Source organism: Pinus tabuliformis, chromosome X, assembly GCF_031772625.1.
Source record: "Pinus tabuliformis cultivar Carrire ecotype Pingquan chromosome X, CPIR1, whole genome shotgun sequence".
Taxonomy (NCBI): Eukaryota; Viridiplantae; Streptophyta; class Pinopsida; order Pinales; family Pinaceae; genus Pinus; species Pinus tabuliformis.
In genome coordinates, this window is record NC_142308.1 from 152,699,607 (window position 1) to 152,726,226 (window position 26,620).

Sequence of the window (26,620 nt, forward strand, 5' to 3'; positions counted from 1 at the left end):
CTCTCGCAATGCGCAAGATACTGAAAACGTATGGCAAGGTCGATCTATATGGACATTAATAACAAGAATTGGTTAATTTTTTTCTGTATAATTTTCAATACTAATGATTAATCTCAAGGCAAAATACTCTGATACAGGAGTTCATGTTCTCCTTCCTCCATCTCTACTTTATACTTTATCGTACAGGGTTAGCTTTTTTGTTTTGTTATTTGTAGTTTTACTAGATGAGATTTTTATTTTATGTATTTTTTTTTCATTTTGAGAGATGCTTCAGGTATCTCCTAGGTATGAGGTTAAACTTCAACTGGGATTATGTCTGGACTCAAGTAGGGGCTACATGACTAGGTCTACATGCTACTCGTAAGCACATGATTCCACTGTAATAATTTAGGTGATGATATACAAAGGATATTGGTTTATGTGCAGATACTATCTATGTTGAAACTGCCTTTTTGAACTACCTTTTTGGTCCTTTTGTAAGGCCGTAAATTGTTTTTGATCGGAAAAAAACGAATGCAGTGCCCACCTGTACTAAGTCTGTGCAAAACCAAACACCTTTGGTAAATGAAGCTCCACAAAAGCCAAAGGCAGTTTCTTCTAAATCCAGAAAATGGAAGTGAGGAAAATACACAGTATTCATGAGCCACATTACCTCTGAAATTCAAGAGAACTGACAAGTGGGCACTTCCTCCAAAACCTTCTTTTGTGGCTGCAGTATAGAGTCTGAAAATTTGGTGGTTAAAGCTTGTAACCTTTCTCACTTGGATCAAGTCATTGGCATGGCTCCCTACTCCATATTAGATACTTTTGAAATGTCGTTGAAACTATGTTGGCCAACCCCAGATTGTCTAACCTTATTGAATGCCATAACTCTTGCAGAATCCAAACCATGATCCTCAACCAAATATTGATGTTTCTGCAAACTAGGTTTGTCACATCAATATGTCTGAGCACAGTAATGGGGAAAACAAGGATTAAAAACGTTTTTCCTAAATTTGTATGCCTATACTTGTGAAATCCGTGATCTACTAATAGCTAGGTAGCATTTGCAAGCAAATTGAGAGATACACCTATATCATTATTCTCCTGGCTTGCAGTGTTTCGAATTCCTGAACCAAGATTGGATCTACTTAAATTTGATCGACTTCTACTTTTGTTATCATATATATATGAATACTTCTATCATAAAACTGAGTGTTTGCAAGAGGTTGCATAGATTTCAGGGAGCCCATCTATTAAAATAAGAGTAGAATGGGTACGCAGTAAAGAGATAATTTTGATAAACAACATTTCACACATTGAAGGTCGAGATAGAAAGAGAGATTAGCGTTTACCTCAAAGGAATGTAAAGATATAATGAATTCATTTCTGCCCTTGAATTATTTGTAGGGAACAAGTGTTACAGGCCGCCTAAATTGGCCTGTAAAAGATTTGGGACCTTGGTTGAAGAATCGATTTGTGGAGAAGAATGAGCATTACTGACTTATAATCAAGTTGGGGAAACATCCATTTTTGAAATTTGATAAACTAGAATACTACTTAGTCCATTTCCTTACTTGAAGTCTAATGTGGGTGTCAAGCATATTTGGAAATGAAGCATAGTTCTTGCTGTCTATACCTTATGACATCCCTAGAGGCCTTGATATCGTCTTATCGAACTCACAAATTTCTGTAAATGATGAATTGGGCTGCAAGCAAAGTATTCATGTCTAGAAACTTGTCTAGAAACGTCAGAATTGGGCTGATCTTCGGACTGACCGAAATGTCAAGTTCAGGTAACCATTATTGTTATAGAAGTTGTAGACTTAGAACAGGAATGACATGTGGAAAAGTAGGAATATGAAAAGAAACAAGAAGACCCCTCATGTCTACCTATGCAAGGTCTCAAACACCATGCCCATCTTTGTAAGTATTTCTACCATGCCCATCTTTGTAAGTATTTCTTTGACTTTAAATTCGTGTTGTAGCTAAGGAAGTTTAATCTATGCTTGTGCTTTCAATAGTCCTAGAAAATAAAGGGAGAAGTGGGCTTCCACCTTTAAAATAATTATTTTTAAAGAAACAATGCCCTCATGTTGTGGATCTATGAACTTTGCTAAAAATGGATAAGGACTAGGCATGGAAGTTATATGTTCCAGGGTACATGTAGGACTTAGCATGGTTGTTACATCTGCCAGGGTATTGTTCTTGTAGCCAAATGAATTGTGAGCACTATGTGGTATTGTTCTTGTAGCCAAATGAATTGTGAGCACTATGTGTAATAGATTGAATTCCAATAGCTGATATGTATGGTGTGAAGAACGAAGATGTGCTATATATATTTCATTGATGGAAGACTTTAAGTGTTGTTTCTGTCCTTTTGAAATTTCCAGGAAATATATTAAAAGAAAAACAAAAAAATAATACAATGTACACATTTTACTATGCCTTTTCATTTCTTTATTTATAAATTTTTCCTAACATACTCGTGGGAATTCTATTTAAAGTATTACTCGTGGGAATTCTATTTAAAGTATTTCACAATGATGGGAAACAATTAATTTATTAAACATAATTCTAAGAAAGGGTTGAGATGGAATATACTGGATGACGCTTGCAAAGTTTTCAAACAAATGCCAGAACGAGATGTTTGTTCTTGGACTACCATGATTGCAACTTATGCAAGGCATGGACTTGCTGAGGAGGCATTGAGATTGTTTCAATTAGTGAAATACAAAATACAACTACCTACACTTTAAGCAGCGGTTGTGAACTCAAATGCCCAAATAACTGCTTTGTAAATGTCCAAAATTGAACAGTGATCACAAATTACAATTATCAGTTTCTTAAGTAGCCATGGTCTTAAATACCCAAATAGCTGCTCTTAATTGTTCAAAAGTGCAGAGTGTTTGCAGTGTCGCTATCAATGAAGGAAGAAGGTGATGAGATATTTATCCCCAAAGCATGTAACCAAGCTCTTCGAATCTTCCATACGTCTAAGAGGGAAAATTAGGTGTTTTCATCACCATTACGGGATGTATTGTGGAGTGGGGATAGATTCCCATCTTTTGCTACTGTTACCAACTATGTGTTGAAATTTCAGTATGTATTTCATGTGGTTTTCTAGATTTAAGCAATATTTGAAATGTCCGTTAAATTTGCCTCTTCTGGTTGATTTTTAATGGAAGATTGAACGTTTATGTAACTCCTCTGGTTGATTTTTAATGGAAGATTGAATGTTTATGAAACTCTAATTTTCTTGTTGCTTAGGACCTCCACCTGGAAATTGAAAACGTTGTTGGTCACATGAGTACAACGATGAGTAATTGTTTTCTTTCCAACTGATTCTACAAATTAGTGTTCAGAGTCCAACAAGTTGAGCACATTTAAATCAGAGTCTAATGAGCACATTAAATCATGAATGGTTTCAAGGTTACCAGATTCTTACTCCAGAGTTGCAAGCTTTCTCCCACTTAAGGACCTTTACAGTCTCCCAAGTGAAATTAGGATCATCCCAACCCAAATGGCCATATGCAGCTATTTTTTGGAACCTCATATTGCCTCCCCGTCTTAGGTCAAGATTGATAGAAATCATGCTAGGGCAGAAGTCAAAATTTTCCTTGATCAACTGCAGGATTTCAGTATATAGAATCTATCCAATTCCATATGTGTCAACAAATACAGAGAGTGGCTCAGGCACACCAATGGAATATGAAACCTGCACAAGGCAGCAACGTTCTAGCCCGGCAGCAACAACACTCTTGGCAACTTGTCTAACAATGTAGCCACCACTACAATCCACCTTGGTGGGACCCCTTCCAGAAAAGGCTCCTCCATCATGAGCACCCCAACCACCATATGTATCAATAATAATTTTCCTCCCAGTGAGTCCAACATCCCCATGGAGTCCTCCAATTACAAAACGCCTAGATGGGTTGAAATGGAATATTGTATTTTCATCTAGATATTGAGAAAGAACAATCGGCTTAATGACATACTCCTTGAGATCAACTACAATCTGATCATTGATAACAGTTCCATCATGTTGAGTAGAGATGTGAACAGTGTGAACTCTTAACAGGACCATTTCCCCTCCCTCATTTTTATACTCAACAATAACTTGGGTCTTTCCATCTGGTATCAACCAGGGGCAGGTTCCATTATTTCTTACTTCAGTCAACTGTGCTCCCAGCTTTGTTGCCAGCACATGATTGAGAAGCATCAACACCGGGGTCTCAAATTGTAGCATACCCAAACATGTGGCCCTTATCTCCTGCACAAATCTCTTTAGGATTCTTAGTAAGATGGCCATGGACACCCTGTGCAATGTCGGGGCTTTTTTGTTCAATGTTCACCAGGACCTTGCAATTATCTGCACGCAAGCCAACATCCATTGACATGAATTGAATTCCTCTATAGGTGTTCCCCTCACTATCTTCTTATAGTCTATATTAGCTTTAGTTGTGATTTCTCCAAATATCATAACCATATTTGTCTTTGTGCAAATCTCACATGCAACCTTGCCTTCAGGATCTTGCTCCAAGCAAGAATCCAAGATGGCTTCAGAAACCTGATCACAAAGCTTGTCAGGGTGTCCCTCATTGACAGAATCTGATGTGAAGAGAAAGGTGTCCATCTAAAAAATACAGGCACATAAAAAGATCAGTAGGCAAGAGAAAATATGACCAAACACTTGACTTAACATGCAAGAATCACCATTTAATATAAACTGTTAAACAACACATAGTTAGCCAGAAAACTGAAAATTGACTGTGGAGTGAGAACAACTAGTATTACATAAGTGCAGAAGTGTATATGCAAAATATTTTATGCAATATGTTGATTGCATGGATATCTTTCTTATCACTAGAAAATATTACTAGAGACAAACATTCCTATGGAGAAGTTGTTGCAGACCAAATGGTTGGAGGATACTGTGATTTACTACAATTCTAAATGAAACTTATTGAAAAACATGTTGATTCTTTGGGTAAATTTTTGGCCAAAGCCCAACCAGTCCAACACCATTTCAATGCATTTTGATTCTTCAGATATTGTCTTTGATAAGGATGCAAGAACAAAAGATGCACTAATAAAAGGGGTTTTGAATTGGATCCATTTCCTAGGAGATATGAAACTAGGTTTAAACAGGGTTGTAAAGGAATTAAAGGGCTTCAAGAACTTGTACATAGCAGGCAAGGTGAAAGTAGTTAATTGGCATAGATATATGCTGCTAAGCATGTCAGTACCCCTCAAAAGTGTTTATAGTAGAGTCATCTAGCTTATAAGATGCTTCCTTTGCAAAAAGGAGGATGGATATAAAGGACCCCTCGGCATAAGTAAGGAAAGTATGTCAGCAATGTTTTTTCCAAATGTGAGAATACAAATACAGAGTATTTTATTTTATTTACAGAAATCACCCCATTTCTGGTCCAGCAAGTTGTATACTCCAGAGACATGTTGGTTCAGGGATTCTCAAAGTCCATACAACAATGCGCTGAGAATGTATTTGTGGTAAACTCCGACATATTTACAGATTTAGATCTAATTAATGTAGAAAAAATAAGATCCAACGTGCTAACCTTTCGAATAAATAGAAACAACCAAGGAAACCTAAAGAAAAACCTAGCCTCAACAGAAGCAGCTTGAGGGATTTAAAAAAAGACAATCAGGGAAAAGTGCAAAAAAATAATTATTTGTGATGTATTGGACAGAGAAGAATTTGTTTCAGCAGGTTGGCAACGGTTGAAACTTCATATAAACATGATGTCCCTAAAAACCTTCCCCAAAATGAGCTCAAATGTTCAAAAATATTAAGTATTCATCTGATTAGTTCGTGTCCCGAAAAGGGAAAAAAAAACAAACAAACAAAAGGTTCATTAAAAAGAGATCTTCGCTGAAATGGTACCTTAGCTTAAGACGTAGATGAATGGTATCCCCTCTTTTCTCCTCCTGTGCATAAGGGCCAACAGATGAACAAGAGAGTGCACTGATAGAAGTAGAGGATCACTTTCTGCTTTTATCGTCATCACTTGTAGCATGAGTTCAATGAATCTGGATGGAATTTGTTGCTACGGGAAACAAGGAAAGGGTCCCTCTGGTAGCGGAGTGGGTTTTCCTCCAATATTGCCACTCCTCCAACCATTCTTTGCACCTCATTCAGAATCGAACTCGCTCCACTCCTCCAACCATTCTTTGCACCTCATTCAGAATCAAACTCGCTCTAGGGATTTTAGGGATTTTAGGCATACACATAGAAGAGAAATAATACACAGAAGAAAAAATAACTGAATGGGAAACTGAAACAAATACATAGCAAGAACACAACAATAGTGTTGAATGCTAGAGTGTTTTTCTTATTCAGTCTTGACAGAGAAAAATCTAAAAACAAAATTACACAACAATAGGACTTGAATTCTGTCGGAGATCGACAGAAAATTTCTGCCTCAATTTCCATGCTTAAACAACTTTAGAGATCAACCCTAATTTCTCTGCATAAAAGTGCCAGAAATCACTTTGAATCTCTTGCAACATTATGTTGTTAATAACAACAATCTGCACTTGAAAGAGGCCAGAATTGGCAAATAGCTATTTTTTTTTTTTTCACGGAAGAGGTCTGCCACATTTTTTCTCACACATGGAAAGATTTATAAGACATATAGTTGGGTACCTGGTTGTCTTGGAGAACTATAAAATGTCTTTAAAGTTTTTTGATAACAGAGAAACCATTTGGATGCTTACGAGGTTCATTGTACGATCCCCTTAAAAGTCATTCAAAAATAAAGTTAGTCAAGCTTGATGGCTTAAAACTTAAACGCTGACAGCATTTAGAAATTTCACTTTTCATTAAGAACTACAACACCTGGATTACTGGTTAAAGATTGGCTCAATCACACTTGTTTTACATCAAGTAAAACAAGAGAATTCATCTGAACTATTGTTGTAAACTTCTTCTATGGCAGTGAGTCATTAAGAGAATTCATTGAGTATTGGTAAGGAACACAGGCTTATTTTTGACATCTGAATTCTCTTAGCAATGAATATAAAACATTATTTTGTTCTTTCTTGTGGCAGATTTTATACAAACTTGTCTAAAGATGACTTCATCATTGTGTATTTTTACATGAACATTTAATGGTATGCTAAGACAAGATTTTGGAATTTTTTGATAGAGATATGAAAAAGGAAATTTTTTCGAAATTGTTTACTGAGGAAATGGGAAAGGGAATTTTTTTCCAATTTAACAATCTTATCGGCCTCTCTTTGCACCTTTTGGGGCAATTGCTAGTTATTTCTTTTTTTTAATATAGTTAAGATAGTTACTTGTTCATGGGGCCTTGGATAGACCGTGATTGGGTGCTCTGTTCAGACACTCCTTGATGTGAAGTCATCGGTTCAATTCCCCACCCTGTGCTTTGTTATGACACTCCATGTGAAGTCATTGATTCAATTCCCCACCCCATGGAAGGCTCAATTGGCAATGGGAAATGAAGTCTCACTAAACTGGAAGGCTCAATTGGCAATGGGAAATGAAGTCTCACTAAACTTGAAGGCTCAATTGGCAATGGTCGTGGAAATGAAGTCTCACTGAATTGGAAGGCTCAATTGGCAATGGGAAATGAAGTCTCATTGAACTGGAAGACTCAATTGGCAATATCCGTGGAAATGAAGTATTCCAATTAGCAATATCCGTGGAAATGAAGTATCACTGAACCATTCCAATTAGCAATATCCGTGGAAATGAAGTATCACTGAACCGTCGTGATTGGGGTGAGAAGTTGGACATGATGAAGATGTAGTCCTACCAAGTTTACAAATATATATATATATATATATATATATATGTAGGTAGGTAAATTTCTTAATATAGTTAAGATAGTCAAATACAAATACTTATAAAATATATTAATTAATTTGTGTGAGATTTATTTTTAATTCGAGATGTGATTAGTGAGACTTTTTGGAAGCTTTTCCCATGGGTTTTTCTTAATATAGTTAAGATAGTCAAATACAAATACTTATAAAATATATTAATCAATTTGTGCGAGATTTATTTTTAATTCGAGTTGTTTTTAGTGAGACTTTTTGGAAGATTTTCAGGTGGGTTTTTCCAGTCTAATTTCTCTAAAATCTAGCATGAATTTATTGAAATCACAAGCTTGATGGGTAAACCCTACACAATGGAAGTGCCCCAGGGGTTTTTGAGGGTGCCGAATCCATATATATAGTAAAAAAAATGAGTTTAAAAAACACAAATCAAGATTTCACTTCAAAATTTTCAGCCGGATTCCCACATCAAAGTCCAAAAAATTGTACTAAAGACAACTCCTTTTTAATTTTTATTTTATTAAAAAAATTGAAAAATTGAAAATAATTATAAAATTATATTATTTGGAAAAACATTTAAATATAATATTTCAACTTATTTCAAATTTTTAATATTAAAATAATGAAAATACAATTTTACAATTTCGGGAAAATTTTGTGAGAAAAATAATTATATTTAAAAATTTCCCGATTATTCATATTAGATTTTTTTGGGTTCGGTAATAATTTATTGAAATCATAAGCTTGATGGGTAACCCCTAGACAATCTGAGTGTCCTAAAATTTTTCAGGGTGAATCCATATATAGTGAAAAAATCAATTTAAATAACACAAATCAAGATTTCATCTCAAAATTTTTAGCCCAGATTCTGACATCTGAAAGTCCAAAAAATCATACTAAGAACCACTCTTTTTAATTTTTATTTTATTAAAAAAATTGAAAAATAAAAAATAAATATAAAATTATATTATTGGAAATACATTTAAATATAATATTTCAATTTATTGCAATTTTTTAATATTAAAATGAATGAAAATACAATTTGGGGAACTTATTTGAGAAAAATAACTATATTTAAAAATTTCGCTGCTTACTCTAAACATGGACAATGAAAATTGCTAATATGAATAATCCAATAATCCTTAAATATAACAATTTACCATATTAAAATTATACTTTAACAATTTAATATTAGATATTATTAATATTATTTTGGGAATTGTACTAAAAACAACCTTTTTTTAATTTCTATTTTATTAAAAATGGAAAAATAAAAATAATTATAAAATTATATTATTAGAAAGATATTAAACATAATATTTCAATTTATTTCAAATTTAATATATATATATATATATATATATATATATATATATTTGTAAGCTACGGAGGGATTATTCTTTTTCCATTAATTTGAATTGAAACCAGTACATTTTCATGGTGGAATCAACCCGTCCCGAAGGGAAACTGGTCTGTTGGCCACCTTAAGTTTTTGATAGCCATCCAAAAACAAAAAATACTAATTCTTCTTGTCCAGGCTAAGTAAACTAAACATTCAAAAAGATTACTACTACTTCTTATTTGCATTATAAACTGAAACTGGAACCAAAACCTATCCACCAGCATTCAAAAAAACTACGGAAAGCATATACATATCTTCAGATATTAACCAGCCATGGCTTCCTGCTGATCATCTTCTTTCTTTATACCCGGGTTGATCTTCTTTATCTGCTGCTGTATCTCTTCCAGTTTTTTGTCCTGCATTATCAGGGTGACCTGAATGTTCTGCATTTCTTTCTTCAAATTAGGAATTCCCTGGGACAGTTCAGCCATTTCCATGGCTACCTGCTCCATAGCCTTAGCCAATAGCCTTTTCATAACCCAATATACATGCAGGGCTTGTTTATACAATGTCATACGTCCTCTAGTATTCCCTGGATCCGGTAGTAGGTATTCCCAATCTTCCATTTCTGATCTTGATTGGCCCTGGGTCGCTTCTTCCTCCAATTGCTGTATTATTCTTCTGATATCTTCATTAGTGTTTTCACAGTAGGCTTGCTCTGCGAACTGTATCTTCTTCTTCAATGTATTTCTATATTTTCTTGCCGGTAATGGTTCGTACTCCTCCCGTTTCTCTTCCGACCATCCTCTTCCTCTACTGCGTCGGCCTCGTCCCCGTCCTGCTCTTCCTCTATTCCTATAATTTCCCCTGCCTCCCAGACCTTTCATACCCGAAGTGCTCCCGAAGTCGCCTCCCTCCTCTCGCCCTTTGCTTCTCCTATCTCCATACTTCCTTTCTTCCTGTGGTTTGTCCTTTGATAGCCTCTCGTCCTTCCATACCCTCTTTCTTGGTTGCTCAGATCTGTCGTGGTCGGAATCAAACATTTCCACTTCATCCTCGGTATCGTCCTGAACTGTCTGATACTGCTCCGTATTTTCTCTAGCCTCGATTCCTTTCCCTTTCTTCTCCGGGCTTTTCCGACCTCTGTTCTCCTCGTCCGCTTCGTTTCTCATTCTCCTCCTTGTTGCCATTCGATTCCTCCTTCCGGCGCTGCCTGGTTGTTCTCTCTGCCTCCTCTGCCTTTCTATGAACCTAACTAAAGTTTTCACCACCCTGTCTCTTTGCGAATTCTCTGCGGTTTCATTTAACGACCTCCTTCCTTTGTCTCGCCTTCCTCCTTTATGATTTCTCCTCCGCCATTTCTCCTCATTTCTCTTCTCCCGATTCTTCTGCCACCTGCCGTTTTCATGACCGCCCACCTCCCTTCGTCCTTCTTCTGTGCCATCGTACCCACGTCCAATCTCTGCAGCATTACCTCCACCAACTTCGTCTTTCATTACTTCATCGCCGCTCCTCCTCGGAATGATATCCTTTCTACTGATCTTTCTGTCCGCCTTCATCATTACCCCTATTCCTTTTGCCTCGTTATCATCCTTTACCTGATTTATATTAATTGCCCTGATCACCGCCATTATCACCCCGATTGGGGGCAAATTTTTAATATTAAAATGATTGAAAATACAATTTTATACTTTGAGGAAACTTATGTGAGAAGAACAATTATATTTAAAATTTCCCCGATTACTCTAACCATGGACAATAAAAAAATGTTAATAATTCATGTGGTGCATATTTATTGGTTCAGTGAAAAATTTCTCTAAAGTGATTTCTAATTAAAAAAAAAAAAAAACCTTTGCTTAATCCAAAAATCCTTAAACATAACAATTTACCCCCTTAAAATTATAATTTAACAATTTAATATTCTTATAATTTTGTTAAATTTTTTATTTTATTACATTTGTATTTGCAATTTCAAATAAATGTATATACACTTATTTGAAAAATTATGTATATATATATATATTCCGAATTATAACGTTTTTAATTATCAGATATTTTCATTGATCATTCGGATATCAAATTTTTATTGGTTATTCGTATATCAATTTTTTATTAAATATAATTCCAAATTGTAACGTTATTCATTATCCGATAAAGACGTCAACGCGAATATTTTCATTTATTATTCGGATATCAAATTTTATTGATGATCTCAAATTTTTATTAACAGCAACCTATGATTCCGTAGTTGATCGCAGTCCTTATAACCGACTCGGCGGGGTAGTTGAGTTACATTGTTCCATAGAGTCCTCAGGTATTGGGATCGAGTATTGGGATCGAGTATTTGCAGCTGCGCTTGAGTTCGAATCCCCGTGGGCTGTGTTAGATATTGATAAGAGAGTTTACAATGGCACCCATAGCAGTCGGTGATAAGATTCCAGATGGCGTTCTGGGCTATTTTGACGAAGAGAGCAAGCTCCAGCAAGTTTCCGTCCACTCTTTGGCCGCTGGGAAGAAGATTATTCTCTTCGGCGTCCCGGGGGCTTTCACTCCCACTTGCAGGTCAGGGTTTTTTTAATTCTTCTGTAACTTGAATTTTTGCTTGGTTTGAGCTATGATTGATAGTTCTATGCTCTGGCTCTCGGATTATTAGAATCTTGATTTAATTATTAGGTTGTACGGTTAAATGGCTGATTGAGCCTCTTCTGGCTATTAAATCGATAAGTCTTATGTAACTTGAATTTCTGCTTGAATGCTTGATTTGAGCTATGATTGATAGTGCTATGCTCTGGCATTTGGATTATTAGAGTCTGGATTTAATTATCAGGCTGTAAGGTTAATGGCTCATTGAGTTTCTTCTTGCTATTAAATCAATCAAATACACACTGAGATGTTGTCGCCGTGGCAGTATGAAGCATGTTCCGGGGTTTGTTGAGAAGGCGGAGGAGTTGAAAGGAAAAGGGATCGACGAAATTATCTGCGTAAGTGGTAAGTTTTATGAAGTTTGATTTAATATCTGACTGGAGTTAGGGTTTTGTAAATGGTGCAGTTTATATTGACTTCTTGATAACACAAAATACCTGTCTGTGTGAGAGTAATGTCTCTCTAAGGTTGTACCATTAAGACCGGCACTTCCCTTTGTCTATGTTGCGGCTATAGGGGTACTATTCCTTCAAAGTTGTCTAGTGCGGTCACAGGGGTGTCAACGCTTATTAGTGTCTAGGGGATGGATGGGATCTTGATAGGTGGCCTGGAATGAGGTCATTAAAACACGATCCCGTCAACAGTTTGATTGTAAGCTTATTGGTGCTGGGAATCGTACTTTGGTAGTGGTTTGGCCGGGTTTGAATTTCAAAACAGACTTACCTACGGTTTTCACACCTCGTTGACCTATTTGCACATTTCAAGGAAAGATTTTGACGGTTTTGCAATTTTTTTAACTATATTTGACAGGCTTACCATTAAATCACAATCCTATTAACCGTTTGGATGATTTTTAATTATTCGTTGTACTCTGAATCTGTCTGGCCTGATCCAATCATTGTATTTTGGATGGATTCTGTCATGTTGTGCTCAACACTGGTTGCCCTGTTTGCTTTTAACCTGATCTAGTCAATGAATTTTGACTAGATTCTGTATTATGGCCGTGAATGTTGATTACCCTGTCAGGTTGGATCTCAACATTGAATCTACGTAGTGTAAATAGATTTGCACATAGGTTTTTAATCTTTGTTGGTACCTAAACTGAGATATTTTAGTATAAATTTATACTAATATGTATTTGGTTTTTTATGTATTTTATTTTTATGTGAGAAACACAAAATTCAAAATTTATTCCTGCTTTCTGAGCACCGATGTTTTGATGTTCTCATGGTGATGTCTGAACTGTGTCTAAAATGTGGTTCGAGAGCTTCGCACCACTTGCTTATAAATGGTTAATCACTATTCACTCTTAAAAGCACGCTAAGGATCCAACTTGAGGGATCAATGCTTATTAAACACCTATTTTCGTATAGTAACGTCTGAATCGTGGTTCGAGAGCTTTGTACCACCTGCTTGTAAATATTTAATCACTATTCACTCTTAAAAGCACGCTAAGGATCCAACCGGGAGGGGATCAGGCATCAGGCCTTCATATGAAGGCACACGTTTATAAAATAAGTTTAACCACCGTTTCAAATAGTCAGGCCTTCATATAAAGACACATGTTTATAAAATAGGTTTAATCACCGTTTCAAATAGTGTGCCTCTGCATGTTCTAAAGAGAGGGCATAGTCGACGTAGATTGATGATTACACCTATTTGATCATTCATATACCTTTTTTTAAACCCTTCTAGGTAATTATCATACCATACTCTTTCTTGACATATAACTTTGCCAAAGCCACAAATGAACAACTCCCGATTTTTTTTAGCAACTGAGTTATATTGAGTGATTTTTTTGCATCCCCACTTCGAACCCATGTGGTTAGAGTTATCTTTATTTTACTTATTTTAAGAAATACAAGGAGCACACGAACTGTGATTGTTTCATTCCTAACCTCTTTATGCGCTTTTGAAGTTATCTTCATTTTTGTTCGAAATGCTTCAAGAAACGCATGAACTATGATTGTTGCAGCCCCGCTCCTAACCTCTCATTTTTTTGAAGTCATCTTTATCTTTATTGGAAATGCTTCAAGGAACACACACAGAATCTGATACATTAAGTAGACATCTTTCAGATTTTTGGTGTCAGGTTTGAGGGGTAGTTTTTTCTATTCAATTTGTCCGGCATTTACACCTGGCCTCATTTCCTTTAAACCCGTGCTGGTTGGGGGAAGGCTACATCAATAAGTTACCTGGACCTGCCCAAGAACGGTACCCTGCTGAGCTTCATATTCTGTTGACCTGAACCAAACCCTGCTGGTCAAAGTTGCCTTTTGCATTTATCTCCATGGTGGAGGACCAAGTGTATTTTATACTAGTTCCTTTGTATAGGCACTCATCTATTCTTGTAAATACAAATTACCCAAGTTGGGTATTCCCCTGCAGTTCAAAGTTGCTTTTCTTGGTGGAGAACCAAGTAAATTTGATACTCTAGTTCCTGTGGATCATTCTCATGTTTTCTTGTAATTAGAAATTACCCCGTTTAACATTAACTCGGATGTCGGGATAAAGACATGTCAACTGTGGTTCGAGCTCAAGTAATATGTGTTAATTGCTTGCTTGTAGAATACAGATTAATAATAACAACAATTTTTTTTAAGTCATCCGACATTGCGTAATGTTTTCTCGTTATCACTCTTTCAGGCTTCTCCTAGTCATTAAATGTTCATAGATAGATATTGAGCAGAAGAATTAGCTGAATCGATGCAAGCTGCCCCACTGAGCAATCTGTGTTTGCATCAATTCTTTCTATCTATGTTAATTATGCTAAAACATTGGATTTTCATTACTGAATTTTCTACCGTAGCCCCTTTTCTTCGTGTAGCAAATTTCTAACATTTGATAGATCCACGAAACTTTGGCTTTGCTATTCATTGTCTTGTAGCCATTCTACGTAATGTTCTTAAATATTTCTCGGCCCTGAACCATATAATCGAAATTTTTCAACAATAGCTTTTGCTTCTTTTAATTGTTTCCTAAATTATGCTTTTACTGTTCTTTATTATATTGACCCTTAATTTTTCCATTCGAGAAGGATACCAAGTTTGGTCGGTCTTTAAGCATTTGCTGTAAATTCTACGCTGAATTTACCCTCAAACTTATCTAGGTTTTTCTTCCTCGGTTTTTTTGTCATCCTAAACTATGCTGCTACCCTGAGGTTCGTGAACGAATGCGGCCATAGATTATCTGGGTTGTCTTTTCCGTTGACCTTTTTTTTTCCAGAGAAAATACTAATGCGGGCATAGATTCTCTGGGTTGTCTTTTCCGTTGACTTTTTTTTCGGAGAAAATACTAAACGTTGTCGTAGTTCAAATTTTTGCTGTCAATTTCTGCAGTGCATCTACTGTCAATTCATTTAGGTTTTTCGTGCTCCTTTCTGTAGAATTTGCGACAACAATTAATAAAGTTTAAATTAATATGTTGTAAAAGCCAAAATTTAAGGAAAATTTGGGTAATTTGTATAATGGTGTTGGTTAATGAAAATAGTGGCAGTTTATGTAATGCATGTATCGGTGCCAAGATAGATATATTTATGTAGCCTAAAACTTGTATTTTTTTTCTTGATCAATAAAATAACTTGCCTTCTCCATGGATGCTTTTTTGATATTATCAGGATTTTACACGTAAAGATCGTGTTGTGCGAGTGATTCATTTTTCTATGTCATTATTTCTTTGCAAGTAATATTTTATTCAGACTCTAATTACCAACAAGTGGTATTAGAGGCAAGTGCTGGGATCTGGTGTTCTGGATGCGAGTTTGAAACCCATCAAGATAGGAATCCGCGCATAGAGAAGACATTGGTTGTGCAAGAGCGACATAGGAGGTTTGTAACCCTGGCCATCGAGTAAAGTTTGAAGTTGCTTCTATCCACGCATAGGGTTGTAGTCGCATAGTTTATTTGGTTGCGTGCTGAAAACGCAAATTATCTGCAAAGAAAAGCGGAACCCATGGGTGTCTGCGAGAATGTGCGTCAGTTCGGTTTGCTGGAAGACACGATAGAGTAGTGGTCACTGTTTTTTAAAACCCTAGCAGCGGAGGAGGTGCCAGTCTTGTTGGGTGCAGACCCATGCTTGTCAGTGTAGAGGAGTTGTCGCAGAACAATAGGGGTCTAGTTGGAGGTTATTCAAGTGGGCAAAGAGGAGTTTGACCCACTAGTGTGCAATCACAGAGAAAAACTACTCATTCCTCGAGCAAACTCAAAGTTGTTTGAGCAGCTGTGGAGCTTATTTGAGGTTTTTTTCTTTTTTTTTCTTTTTGGGTCCATGCAGTCTAATTGCATAAAGGTGAAGGCGTGAAGGGGGTCTAGTTTGTGCTGGACAAGAAGGTGTTAAGGACATATGGTTGGTGCTGAACGAGGTGGAGGTTGTGCAGTTTGGTGGTAATGTGTAGAGTAGATTCAATTTTCGACGAAAAAACACACACACATATCCTTTAAAAGAAGCCGAGTATGGTGAAGGCCACAGGATTTGATCTTTTTGGTGAAAGTATATATGGATCAAAATTTTTGAATTGACGATTTAAAAAAAAAAATCGATTTGGAGGGAGCTTGTGTTTAGATAAATAACGGTGAAGATGACAAATGTCAAGTTTGAGGTGGAAAAGTTTAATGGTAAATATAATTTTGAATTATAGAAGCTCAAGATGCAAGATTTGTTTTTGTAGCAAGGACTGCAAGATCTAGATGCAAGAGCTCTCAACTCTATTTAATGATATGTCTTGCCGATGGTGTTCTATTTAATATTATCAGAGAGATCAGCATTAGGCTTATGGAGTAGTATGGAGGGTTTTTATATGACAAAATCCTTGACAAACCATATCTATTTGAAGATGGCAACTCTTATATGTTGTGGTTGGAAGTGTGAAGATTAAAATGTTTGATGGTATTATAAGGACACTAACAAAGGTTAGACATGTGCATGAACTAATTGATTTAATTTTTTTGGGAGCTTTGGAAGTTACAAATTTACAAGTGAAGGTGGAGCACTAAAAGTGTTTAAGATCCCTTTGAAGGCTGTCTAATAATCTTCTCCTTGATAATAATTTACTTAATATCTTGCCCAAGCCCATTCTCAGTAGCAGTGGTATCTGAAGAAGCAAATGAATCCCCTTTTTAAAGATATGGTATGGTATAACTTCTTAAAGATATGAAAGTTGCTGGGTATAAGTGCGTCTACAAATTGAAGATAGGTGTTGATTGTAAAGTTGAAAGGTATAAAACTAGAATGGTTGCAAAGGGGTACTCTCAAATCGAAGTTATACATTTATGTGAATTTTTTGCTAGACGTTAAATTTCTATTTGTATTTTTTTTTTCACTTCTGGTTCACGGATACCCGGGTCAATGGGTAGCCGCTACATCCAGGGTTGTTCAACACTGAGTGGACGCACCCGAAGGCATCAACACCCCTCGGCCTATTTACTGACCTAACCCCAAGAGCTTTCGGGATTCGACCCTGTGACCTCCCATTGGCGAGGCACTTGATTTGACCGATTGAGCTAACTCTTGGGGCTCTATTTGTATTGTATTGGTACAAGTTGCTTTACTTGATTTATATATAGAACAATTTGATGTTAAAACAACATTTTTACATGGAGATTTGAATGAGGAGATATACATTGAACAACCAAAAGGATTTGTTCAACATTGCAAAAGAAGGTTAGTTTGCAAGCTCGAGAAGTCATTTTATGACTTGAAGTAGTCCCCCAAGTAATGGCACAAGAAGTTTGATTCCTTCATGATGAGCCTAAATTATATTAGAAGTGAGTATGGTCATTGTGTTTATTTCAAAAATTTGAAGAATATATTCATTATCTTGGTGTTATGTGTTATCGATATGCTTTTTGTAAGCAAAAGGATGGATGAGATCAAAACAAATCTTGGGTGTAGAAATACACAGACAGGAAAATGGTAAGCTTAGGTTTTCACAACAGAAGTATGTAGAGAAAATACTTGTGAAATTTGGTATGAATGATGTGAAACCTATACAAATATCCCTTCAGCTTTCCCATTTTAACCTTTCTTCAAGTTTATGTCCTCATATTGAGGAAGAAAAGGATTATATGTCTCGTGTACCAAATGCCAATGCAATAGAAAGTTTAATGTATGTGATGATATGCATTAGACTAGATATTTCACATGTAGTGGGTGTTGTCAATGGAGATCGCGTTGAAATGCAGTGAAATGGGTGCTTCAGTATGTTAGAGCCACACATGATAGTTGCATCACTTTTAAACGATTGTAGTGATTTTGTGTGTGACTATGTTGATTCAGATTTTGCAAGTGGTTTGGTTAAGAGTATATCTACTTTAGATTTTACTCTTGTACGAGGTTCTATTAGTTGATGTCAAAGCTTCAAGAAGCTAATTGCTCGATTTACTACTGAGGTAGAATATATTGCTGTATTGCATGCATACAAAGAGGCAATTTGGTTGAAGGGTTTTTGTGAGTGAGTTTGGAAGAATGCATGACAATGTCACTGTATTCTGTGATAGTCAAAGTGCTATTCATTTGGATACCAATCTATCTTATCATGGTAAGTCTAAGCATATTGATATAAAGTATCATTTTGTAAGATAAGTTATGGATAAAGGTGGAGTAGATCTTAAAAAGGTCCACACTCGAGAAAATTGTGCAAACATATTAGAAAACTAGTATTGTTAGAGATGCTGCAGATGCTTCTCTGGACTTACAAAAGAGATAAAGAGGTGATGAATGGGCTTGGGCAAGATATTAAGTAAATTATTATCAAGGAGAAGATTATTAGAATTTGTGACAACAATCAATAAAGTTAAAATTAAATACATTGTAAATAAAAACCAAAATTTACTTCATATAAAATTTTGGTAGTTTGTATAATAAGACTTATAAAACTAGTGGTAGTTCCTTACACATAAAATGTTGCCATATTTATATTGTCTAAGAGATGGGTTGAATTGGGTTGTATGTTTACTTTACAGTCAAAATTTTACCACATTTTGATTTGTGTGAGTGATTCATTTTCCTATCATTATTTCTCAGCAATAAATATTTTATTCAGGCTCTAATTACCAACGCTTTCATTGTCATCCTAAACTATGCTACGGAACTTGGGTTTTTAATAATTGCTGGTATATATTTTCTGATTTGTGTTCCCCTTTAATTTTGTGCTCGGAGCATATGCTAAATTCTTCCATACCTTGAAAGCGTTTGCTGTCAACTCCTTCGCTTGTTGTGGGTCAAATAAATGCCTTGCTACTGATACATGTTGATATGTTTTCAGTGAATGATCCATTCGTGATGAAGGAATGGGCGAAGACATATACAAACAACAAGCATGTCAAATTTCTGGCAGATGGTTCTGCAAAGTACATCCATGCACTGGGCCTTGAACTAGATTTGTCAGATAAAGGACTGGGAATTAGATCTCGAAGGTTTGCACTGGTTTGCGATAACCTTGAAGTTAAAGTTGCAAATATTGAAGAAGGCGGAAATTTCGAAGTTTCCAGTGCCGAGGAAATACTCAAAGCAGTGGCATCTTGAGTGATTTGGATGACACATATTGCTAGGCCATGGAAACTTGTAGTAGTTTTCACGGGTATAACTACCAGTTGTAAAATAATTGACAGGTGTGCAAGAACATGAATTTGGGCATATTACGTCATATGTTGATAACTAAACTGGGAACTATTATGATATCACCGTTATTAGTGTTGTCTGTTGTGCAATGAGTATCTTGCACTTAATATTTACATGGAGAATTTGGCTGGTTAGGTAAAGTCCTTTTGTTATTTGTCACTGGATCTACAGCATTCTCCTATCGAACTTTCAGCAAATCTTGGAAATGGCTGTTTTATTTGATTGCATTTTGAAGTGAGTCATTGATTACAGCATAACTGTTTTGAATGTAGTAAAATATGATGTGAACGAACTGTGTCTCTTGCCTGGTGCCAATTTTATTGGGGATTTAGTTTGCATGGTTTTTTCTGCATCGGTCCCTTCCATTAAATGCATTCTTTATTTTTATACAGATGAAAGTATCTATTCATCAAATATGAACAAGACAACTTTGACTCTGCATGATGGACATGCATAAAGTAGGAAAAAGACTATAACTTTACTGGGCATGATGGATATGCATAATTATTAAGTGTTAGTAAAATGTCAAAATGGAAGGGATTTACTCTCTGGTATTCCTTTGGCTAGTGATGCTGATTGTTTCCCTTGGAACTTGAACTTCATCCTTTTTTACAATTATCCAGGAAATATATTTTTACCCGTTATCATTATGTAGGTTCATCCCGTTCCGCTTCCTTATTTAGGATGAAATATCTGGTCTTCTATTATCTAATCTCTTCTCACCCGATGAATGCTAAGGCTTCTATTCGTGAAATGTTCCTTTCTATTTACTATTCTAGTGAATCATTCAAAAGTATTTTGGATTTTTTTTTTTTTTTAACCTTAAGTAAGGAATGTTCCTTTCTATTTACTATTCTAGTGAATCATTCAAAAGTATTTTGGATTTTTTTTTTTTTTTTTTTTTTAAACCTTAAGAGAAGTGTTGTACATATATATGTTATATTTATCTTATTTTTTATTTTATAAGTACATAGATTTTTACTTTGATTTATTTTATTTATCGGGATGTTCAATAGATTTAGATTAATACTTGAGATGAATTTTGTACTTTTATTTATTTTATTCGTCAGGCTATTCAATAGATTTATACTTGAGATGAATTTATGTTGATTATGGATTTAGTGAGTCCAAAGTTGCATATCATTAACCTTCTTAATATTAATGAATTGAACCATCCTTAACATTTAAAGAATCTTATTTTTGACTTTATAAGTGCATGGATTTGTATTTTGATTTATTTTATTCATCAAGATGTTCAATAGATCTAGACTTGAGATGAATTTATGTTGATTATGGATTTAGTGAGTCCAATGTTGCATATTGTTAACCTTCTCAATATTAATGAATTGAACCATCTTTAACATACAAAGAATCTAGATTAAGATTGCGACTTGGAGCGATGGAGTAGCGCATGAAGACCTAGCCTTCTGGCCCGCGCTACAGTGCCTTTGTGTTCTGTGCCTTGGGAGCTTCTGCCCCACGGCCCTGGGCCCTCCACCTTGCCTCCTCTGCGCCCTTTGTCTCTGCGCACATTTGCTGAGCGTGCTGACCCTGCGTTGTGTGCGTTCGTTTGCTGTTGGGAGGTGGCCCGTAAGCTAGGGTTCGCCCCCATGGAGGTCCCGGGCTCGTCCCAGGCAGGCCCCCTCCCCTCCTCTCCGCGTTCATCTACGGATGCCTTCAGTGGGCTCTTGGCCGGTTTGCCGCAGAAGAAAAAGAGTGAAGCAGCCAAGTTTGTTAAGAGGCTAGAGGATATTCTTGAAATCTCTCTGCCGTCAGAGACCTCGATCCAAGTCGCCTTGTCCTTGGCTGAGCGTGCCCTCGTCGGCTAGTTCTCCAGACTATGGCCATCTCCTAAGTCCACTGAGATTTGGGTCAACAAGAACTGGGCACCATTGATCAAGAATAGCGTCACATCTTATTTTTTGGGACGAGGGTTTTTCCTCTTCGAACCCACAAGCATGGTGTCCAAATGGAAAAGGCCCCCAGTAGGCCCCTGCTCAGCAATCCCCTCCCAGAATGGAGCAAGAAAATAAATTTGCCCTCCTAAGCTCGCAAATAGAGGAAACACAGGAAGCAAACACCCAAAAATCAACCCCACTTGCAAAAGGTACCCCCTCTTCTCCCAAGGGGGCAAGTCTTGCTGAGAGCTCCAAAGGTAACACTATAGAAATTGAGGAAGTGGAGCAGGAATCGGAAGGCTCAGAGGAAGAAGGCGAAATAGGAGAATCCCAAGCTCGATAAGGAGATCCACAAGAGGCCGCAAAACAGATCGGGAAAAAAGAGAGCAGGAAACTTTCAAAGATAAGCTACAAGGCAGCCAACCAACTCTTGAGAAGCTATTAGCGTCAAAACCAAAGATGGTGAGAAACCAACGCCAAGGCTCTAAGGGGGCCAACCAGAAACGCAAATGATGAAGATCGTCTCTTAGAACTGTAGAGGTATGGGGAGCAGAATCAAAGAAGCTATCAGAAGTTTAATAAGGATAGAAGCTCTTGACATATTCCTCATTTAGGAGACCAAACAGGAGGACTCTGCCTTCCTTCATGCAAGTAAGAAACTCTGGAATAAATGCGAGGCGAAAGCAATCTTAGCTCGAGGGGCTTCTGGTGGGTTTGGCACTCTTTGGAATGCTAGCAAATTCTCAATCATTTTTGAGACCCTCAACTCTCACTCGTTGTTTTTAAAACTGCAGCATTTAGACTTAAAAGAGATTTTTAGTCTCTTCAATGTGTATGTCCCTGTGAACGCTGGGGAAAAAAGGTTTGCTGGGAATCCATAAGAAACCAAGCAGACCTTGTGAACTTGGAGAATACCATCATTGCCGGTGATCTAAATCTCACTCTTCTTTCAGCAGATAAGAGAGGAGGCAGCGTTGTTCGCGATCCGACAAGGGAATGGGCAGAGGATCTTATGCAGCACTGGGACTTGCTGGACATCAAGCCAATCTCTGGTAAATACACTTGGACTAATAAAAGAGTTGGCCCTGGCCACATCGCTGCTAGGTTGGACAGATTCTTTCTTCAAAGCTCTTTTCTTCTGCTTGGTTTAGAGGTAAGAGTCCATATTCTCCCATGCAGCGCTTCTGATCATAAACCCATCAAGCTTGAGCTCTTGGCCCAGCTTGATCATGGGCCTATTCCCTTAAGATTTAGCCCGCTTTGGGCCAAGGAATCTGATTTCATGCAAATAGTTGAGGCCATTTGGTTGCAGTCGGTCAAAGGCCCCCCCTTTTTTGTCTGGCAGGAGAAGCTTAGAAGAGTGAAAAGGGCTTTGAAAAGCTGGGCCAAATCTCTGCCCAATCCAGCCAACGAAAGAAAAAAATTCAATGCACACTGGATAACCATCATCTCCACGCTGAAAAAGCTGACATCACAAAAGAGATTCTAGATAAAGAAGCCCAACTCCAGCAAAACTATCACAAGCCTTGTGTCGCTGAGGAAGAACACTGGAGGCTCAAGTCACACAGTCTTTGGCTTAAAGCAGGGGATAGGAATTCCTCCTTTTTTCACAAGCAAGCTCAGGTAAGGAAATGCACCAATTTTATCTCCGAAATCAAAGATGGTACTACCATTCACAAGGATATTGTAAACATAAAAAAAACAACCTCCCTTCACTTTAAAACCCTGTATAGTGAAGATATAGATCTGGACCAAAACTCTGATATGATGGACGTGGTCCACCTCCTTGAAGGTAAAGTCACCAAGAACGAAGTCAAGGATGCCCTCTTTGCCATGGACCCAGACAAAGCCCCTGCGTCGGACGGATTCTCAGCCAGATTCCTCCAAATCTGCTGGTCGATTGGGAAAAAGATCTTTATCTTTTCAAAATGGTTCTAGAGTCCCAAGCTTGCCAGAAAATCGGTGGCAGTACGAACTCTGCTTTTCTTGCTCTCATCCCCAAAGAGAATGGAGCCAACTCCTTCAACAAGTTTTGCTCGATCTTGCTTTGTAATATTGGACACAAATTGATTACCAAAGTAATCGCTAATAGATTGAAGCTCGTCCTCCCCAAAATCATTCTGGAAAGCCAAGGAGGCTTCATTCAAGGTAGACAGATTGTGGACAATTTCATTTTGGTCCAAGAGGCAATCCACTCAAGTCTGAGTCGCAATGAAAAAGGTATGGTTGTCGAACTTGATTTAGCAAATGCATTTGATCGAGCTAGGCATAGTTTTCTGCGGAAAGTCTGACATAAGCTTGGATTCAGTGCGAACTTTATAAACTGGAGTTAGGCTTGCATCTCGGTGCCTTGGATTGGCCTGTTAGTAAATGGTAGAGCTGTTGATTTTTTCAAAGCCACGAGAGGCCTCAGGCAGGGGTGCCCTCTCTCACCCCTACTATTTGTTCTTCAAGCCTCAGTCCTCAGTTTTTATTTAGACAAGAAAATGATGGATCAGGAAATCGCTGGGCTCTGCATAGCAAGAGGCGTTAAAAACATCAATCATGCCCTCTTTGCTGATGACACCTTGTTGTTGGGAGCTGCTTCTGTGCTCATGGCTTCCAGATTTAAAGGAGCTCTGGATGAGTTTTGTAGGGTCTCGAGAAGCATACTAAACAATGGCAAATGCCACATCTATTGTTGGAATACATCGCTTAGTTTGCTCAACTCCATTTCCAGATGCTTTGGTTTTGCTGCCTCCTCAACTTGGACTTCCTTCAAGTACTTGGGTCTCCCTATTTTTCTCAAAAGAGCCTACAGCAGAGACTGGCTCCCCCAATTGGAGAAATTCAAGAATAAGTTGCTTGCCTGGGGCTTTTCCTGGCTCAACATTGCTGGTAAGTCTGTACTCATCAAATCTGTTCTTAACAACCTTCCCTTATTTCAGTTTTCTGTCCTTCTTGCTCCCACTGGTATACTCAGAAAAATGGAGGAGACCATTTGAAATTTTTTTTGGAAGGGGGGCAAGCAGAATGAGAAAAAGATACCGCTAGTCAATTGGGAATCCATCTCCACCATTCGAAATTTTTTTTGGAAGGGGGGCAAGCAAAATGAGAAAAAGATACCGCTAGTCAATTGGGAATCCATCTCCAAACCGTTGTTGGAAGGAGGTTTGAATTTCAAAAATCTTTGCAATCATAATATTGCAATGGGTGCTAAATTAATTTGGAGAATCATTGCACCTAATCCAAGCTGGGCACAATTAGCGCTATGGAGAAAATATTTCAAAGGCCAGCGCTCTCGCTACCTAGATCATCCTCTGCTGCATTCAAATTCGCCTTTTCTGAAGCTTTGTGTCAAAACCTGCCCTCTCATCAATGCTCATGCCTATTGGGTTCCCGGTAATGGTAAAAGGATCAATCTATGGATAGATAGGATAATGAATAATGATCCTTTGGGACACTGCTACTCACTCCAAGCGCTGTGCAGATGGATGAACAAGGCTGGTTTGCGTTCTCTGTGGGACATTTCCATCTGGCATGGTCCTCGTTGCATTGGTTGGAAGCTTCAAACGCCCCCAGAGCTACTTATGGAGCGCGATGTTCTGTTATCCAAGCTCCACGGTTCGACTCCAACGTTGGCTCGAAAATGTGACTCAAGAGGATGGGGTGCGTAGGCTGGTGGCTACACCGTAGCTCATGGTTATGCCAAGCTATGTGAGCGCCCTCACGTGGCCACGAACCCAGCGCCATGGAAGGGGATATGGCATTATCCTTCCTTGCCAAAAATTGACTACTTCAGTTGGTTGCTTTGCCACTCCAAAATTTTGACTGATGAAAATCTTTAGAAGCGAGGTTTCCACGACCCTTCAAGGTGCAGCGTGTGTAAGGAAAATCAGGAACCCTTCAAGGTGCAGCGTGTGTAAGGAAAATCAGGAAAGCGTAATTCATCTTATGCTTGAATGCACTTTCACAATGCAAATTTGGTCTGAGCTGCTGGGAACTTTGAGCTCCAACTTTGCACTGTCATCCTCCATTTCTGATCTATTCGCTAATTGGTTGCAAAGGTACCTTGGTCCCCCACCAAAAAACAAGATTATCAACGCTGCCTGGTCTACTCTCCCTAAAATAATCTGTTGGCAGGTTTGGCTTGAGCGAAATAAAAGGATCTTCATAAACTATGAACAAGATGCCAAGCTTGTGGTAGTTAAGATAAAATGCCAGTTAAAAGAGTGTCCGAGAGAGCATAAAGACGATTCAAGTTTAAGGCAACGAGATATAAATTGGGGCTCTTCTCTCGATCTTTAGTGCCAAAAAGTTGCAAATAGTATCTCCTTCCCCAAAGATTGGCAAATAAGGACTACAACAAAAGAGTTCCAGGGATGGATTACAAATCATCCGAGACATTCTCTATTTTTTGATGGGGTTGCAAAGGGCAACCCTGGAAGAGTTGGCGCTGGAGGTGTCATATTGAACCCAGATGGCATAAGGATCCACAATTTCGCTTGGGGTTTGGGCATCGCTTCCAGTATTCAAGTTGAGGCTTTGGCTCTTTTCCAAGGTCTCGAGCTTCTGAAAGGGCTGAACATCAGGGAGGCTAATGTATTTGGGGATTCTCAGGTTATCATTAACACTATGGTGACTCATTCTAAGCCTTCGGACCTCAGGGTTGCAAGGCTAATCTCCATAATAACAGATCTTGGAGACTCATTTCAGAAATTGAATTTCTACCACGTGTTGAGAGATAATAACAAGGAGGCGAACACAGAAGCCAACAAAGCAGTGCTTCTTACGGCTGGAGCTTTGCTCAGAGGCGGAGATGAAACATGGGATCCAATTCCTTAATTTAGTGAGCTGTCATGTTTTACTGCCTATTGTTAAATCAGTGTGTATGTACCCACAAGCTTGGGAAAATCATTGAAATTGACCACATAATAGCAACTAAAAAGAGATGTGATCTAAGCATAAATGGCATGGCCTTTCACGGTTGTGCGGCACCAGTGGAATTAGGCTCACCTTTTGTAATCTGAATTTTGGCATTAACGCCAAGTATCTAATAATATCCATTAACCATTTCTGTTAAAAAAAAAACATACAAAGAATCTAATAATCTCAATATTAATAAACAAAAGCATCATTAACACACAAAAAGCTAATGATGAGAAATTGATAACCACAATAAGAGCTCTTGTAAAAATTTTACACAATTTTTTACAACAAAGCAATGTGAAAAGAAAGCATCCAACTAAAAAAAGGGATAATAAGGCTTCTTAAATGTATTAGAAGGTTTATTGATTGGATTAAAGTGCATATTAATAGAGAACTTCAAATCCTC

At 37.5% G+C, this 26,620-nt stretch overlaps 2 protein-coding genes and 1 pseudogene across 2 annotated transcripts; 2 read left to right on the forward strand and 1 right to left on the reverse strand.

The window, feature by feature from the left end:
* Positions 1–3,390: 3,390 nt before the first annotated feature.
* On the reverse strand, positions 3,391–4,615 carry LOC149138902 (S-adenosylmethionine synthase 1-like; annotated as a pseudogene).
* Positions 4,616–11,442: 6,827 nt separating this feature from the next.
* LOC149138903 (peroxiredoxin-2B-like) lies at positions 11,443–19,635 on the forward strand. Its single transcript, XM_089449775.1, has 3 exons — positions 11,443–11,710; positions 12,057–12,136; positions 19,053–19,635. The coding sequence occupies exons 1-3, from the start codon at positions 11,556–11,558 to the stop codon at positions 19,310–19,312; spliced, it is 495 nt and encodes a 164-aa protein (XP_089305901.1). The 5' UTR covers positions 11,443–11,555; the 3' UTR covers positions 19,313–19,635.
* A 4,329-nt stretch (positions 19,636–23,964) lies between these two features.
* On the forward strand, positions 23,965–26,130 carry LOC149138904 (uncharacterized). The gene is made up of 2 exons (XM_089450524.1): positions 23,965–24,183; positions 25,720–26,130. Exons 1-2 carry the CDS (start codon positions 23,965–23,967, stop codon positions 26,128–26,130), a joined length of 630 nt encoding a protein of 209 aa, XP_089306650.1.
* Positions 26,131–26,620: the final 490 nt, after the last annotated feature.

Bases quoted from the DNA above. Each gene is read 5' to 3' on its own strand.
- LOC149138903 (XM_089449775.1), top strand. From the start codon at position 11,556: ATGGCACCCATAGCAGTCGGTGATAAGATTCCAGATGGCGTTCTGGGC. The intron at 11,711-12,056 runs GTCAGGGTTTTT...TCGCCGTGGCAG, and splicing joins GCTTTCACTCCCACTTGCAG to TATGAAGCATGTTCCGGGGT. The intron at 12,137-19,052 runs GTAAGTTTTATG...ATATGTTTTCAG, and splicing joins CGAAATTATCTGCGTAAGTG to TGAATGATCCATTCGTGATG.
- LOC149138904 (XM_089450524.1), top strand. From the start codon at position 23,965: ATGGCAAATGCCACATCTATTGTTGGAATACATCGCTTAGTTTGCTCA. The intron at 24,184-25,719 runs GTAAGTCTGTAC...GGGGTTGCAAAG, and splicing joins TTCCTGGCTCAACATTGCTG to GGCAACCCTGGAAGAGTTGG.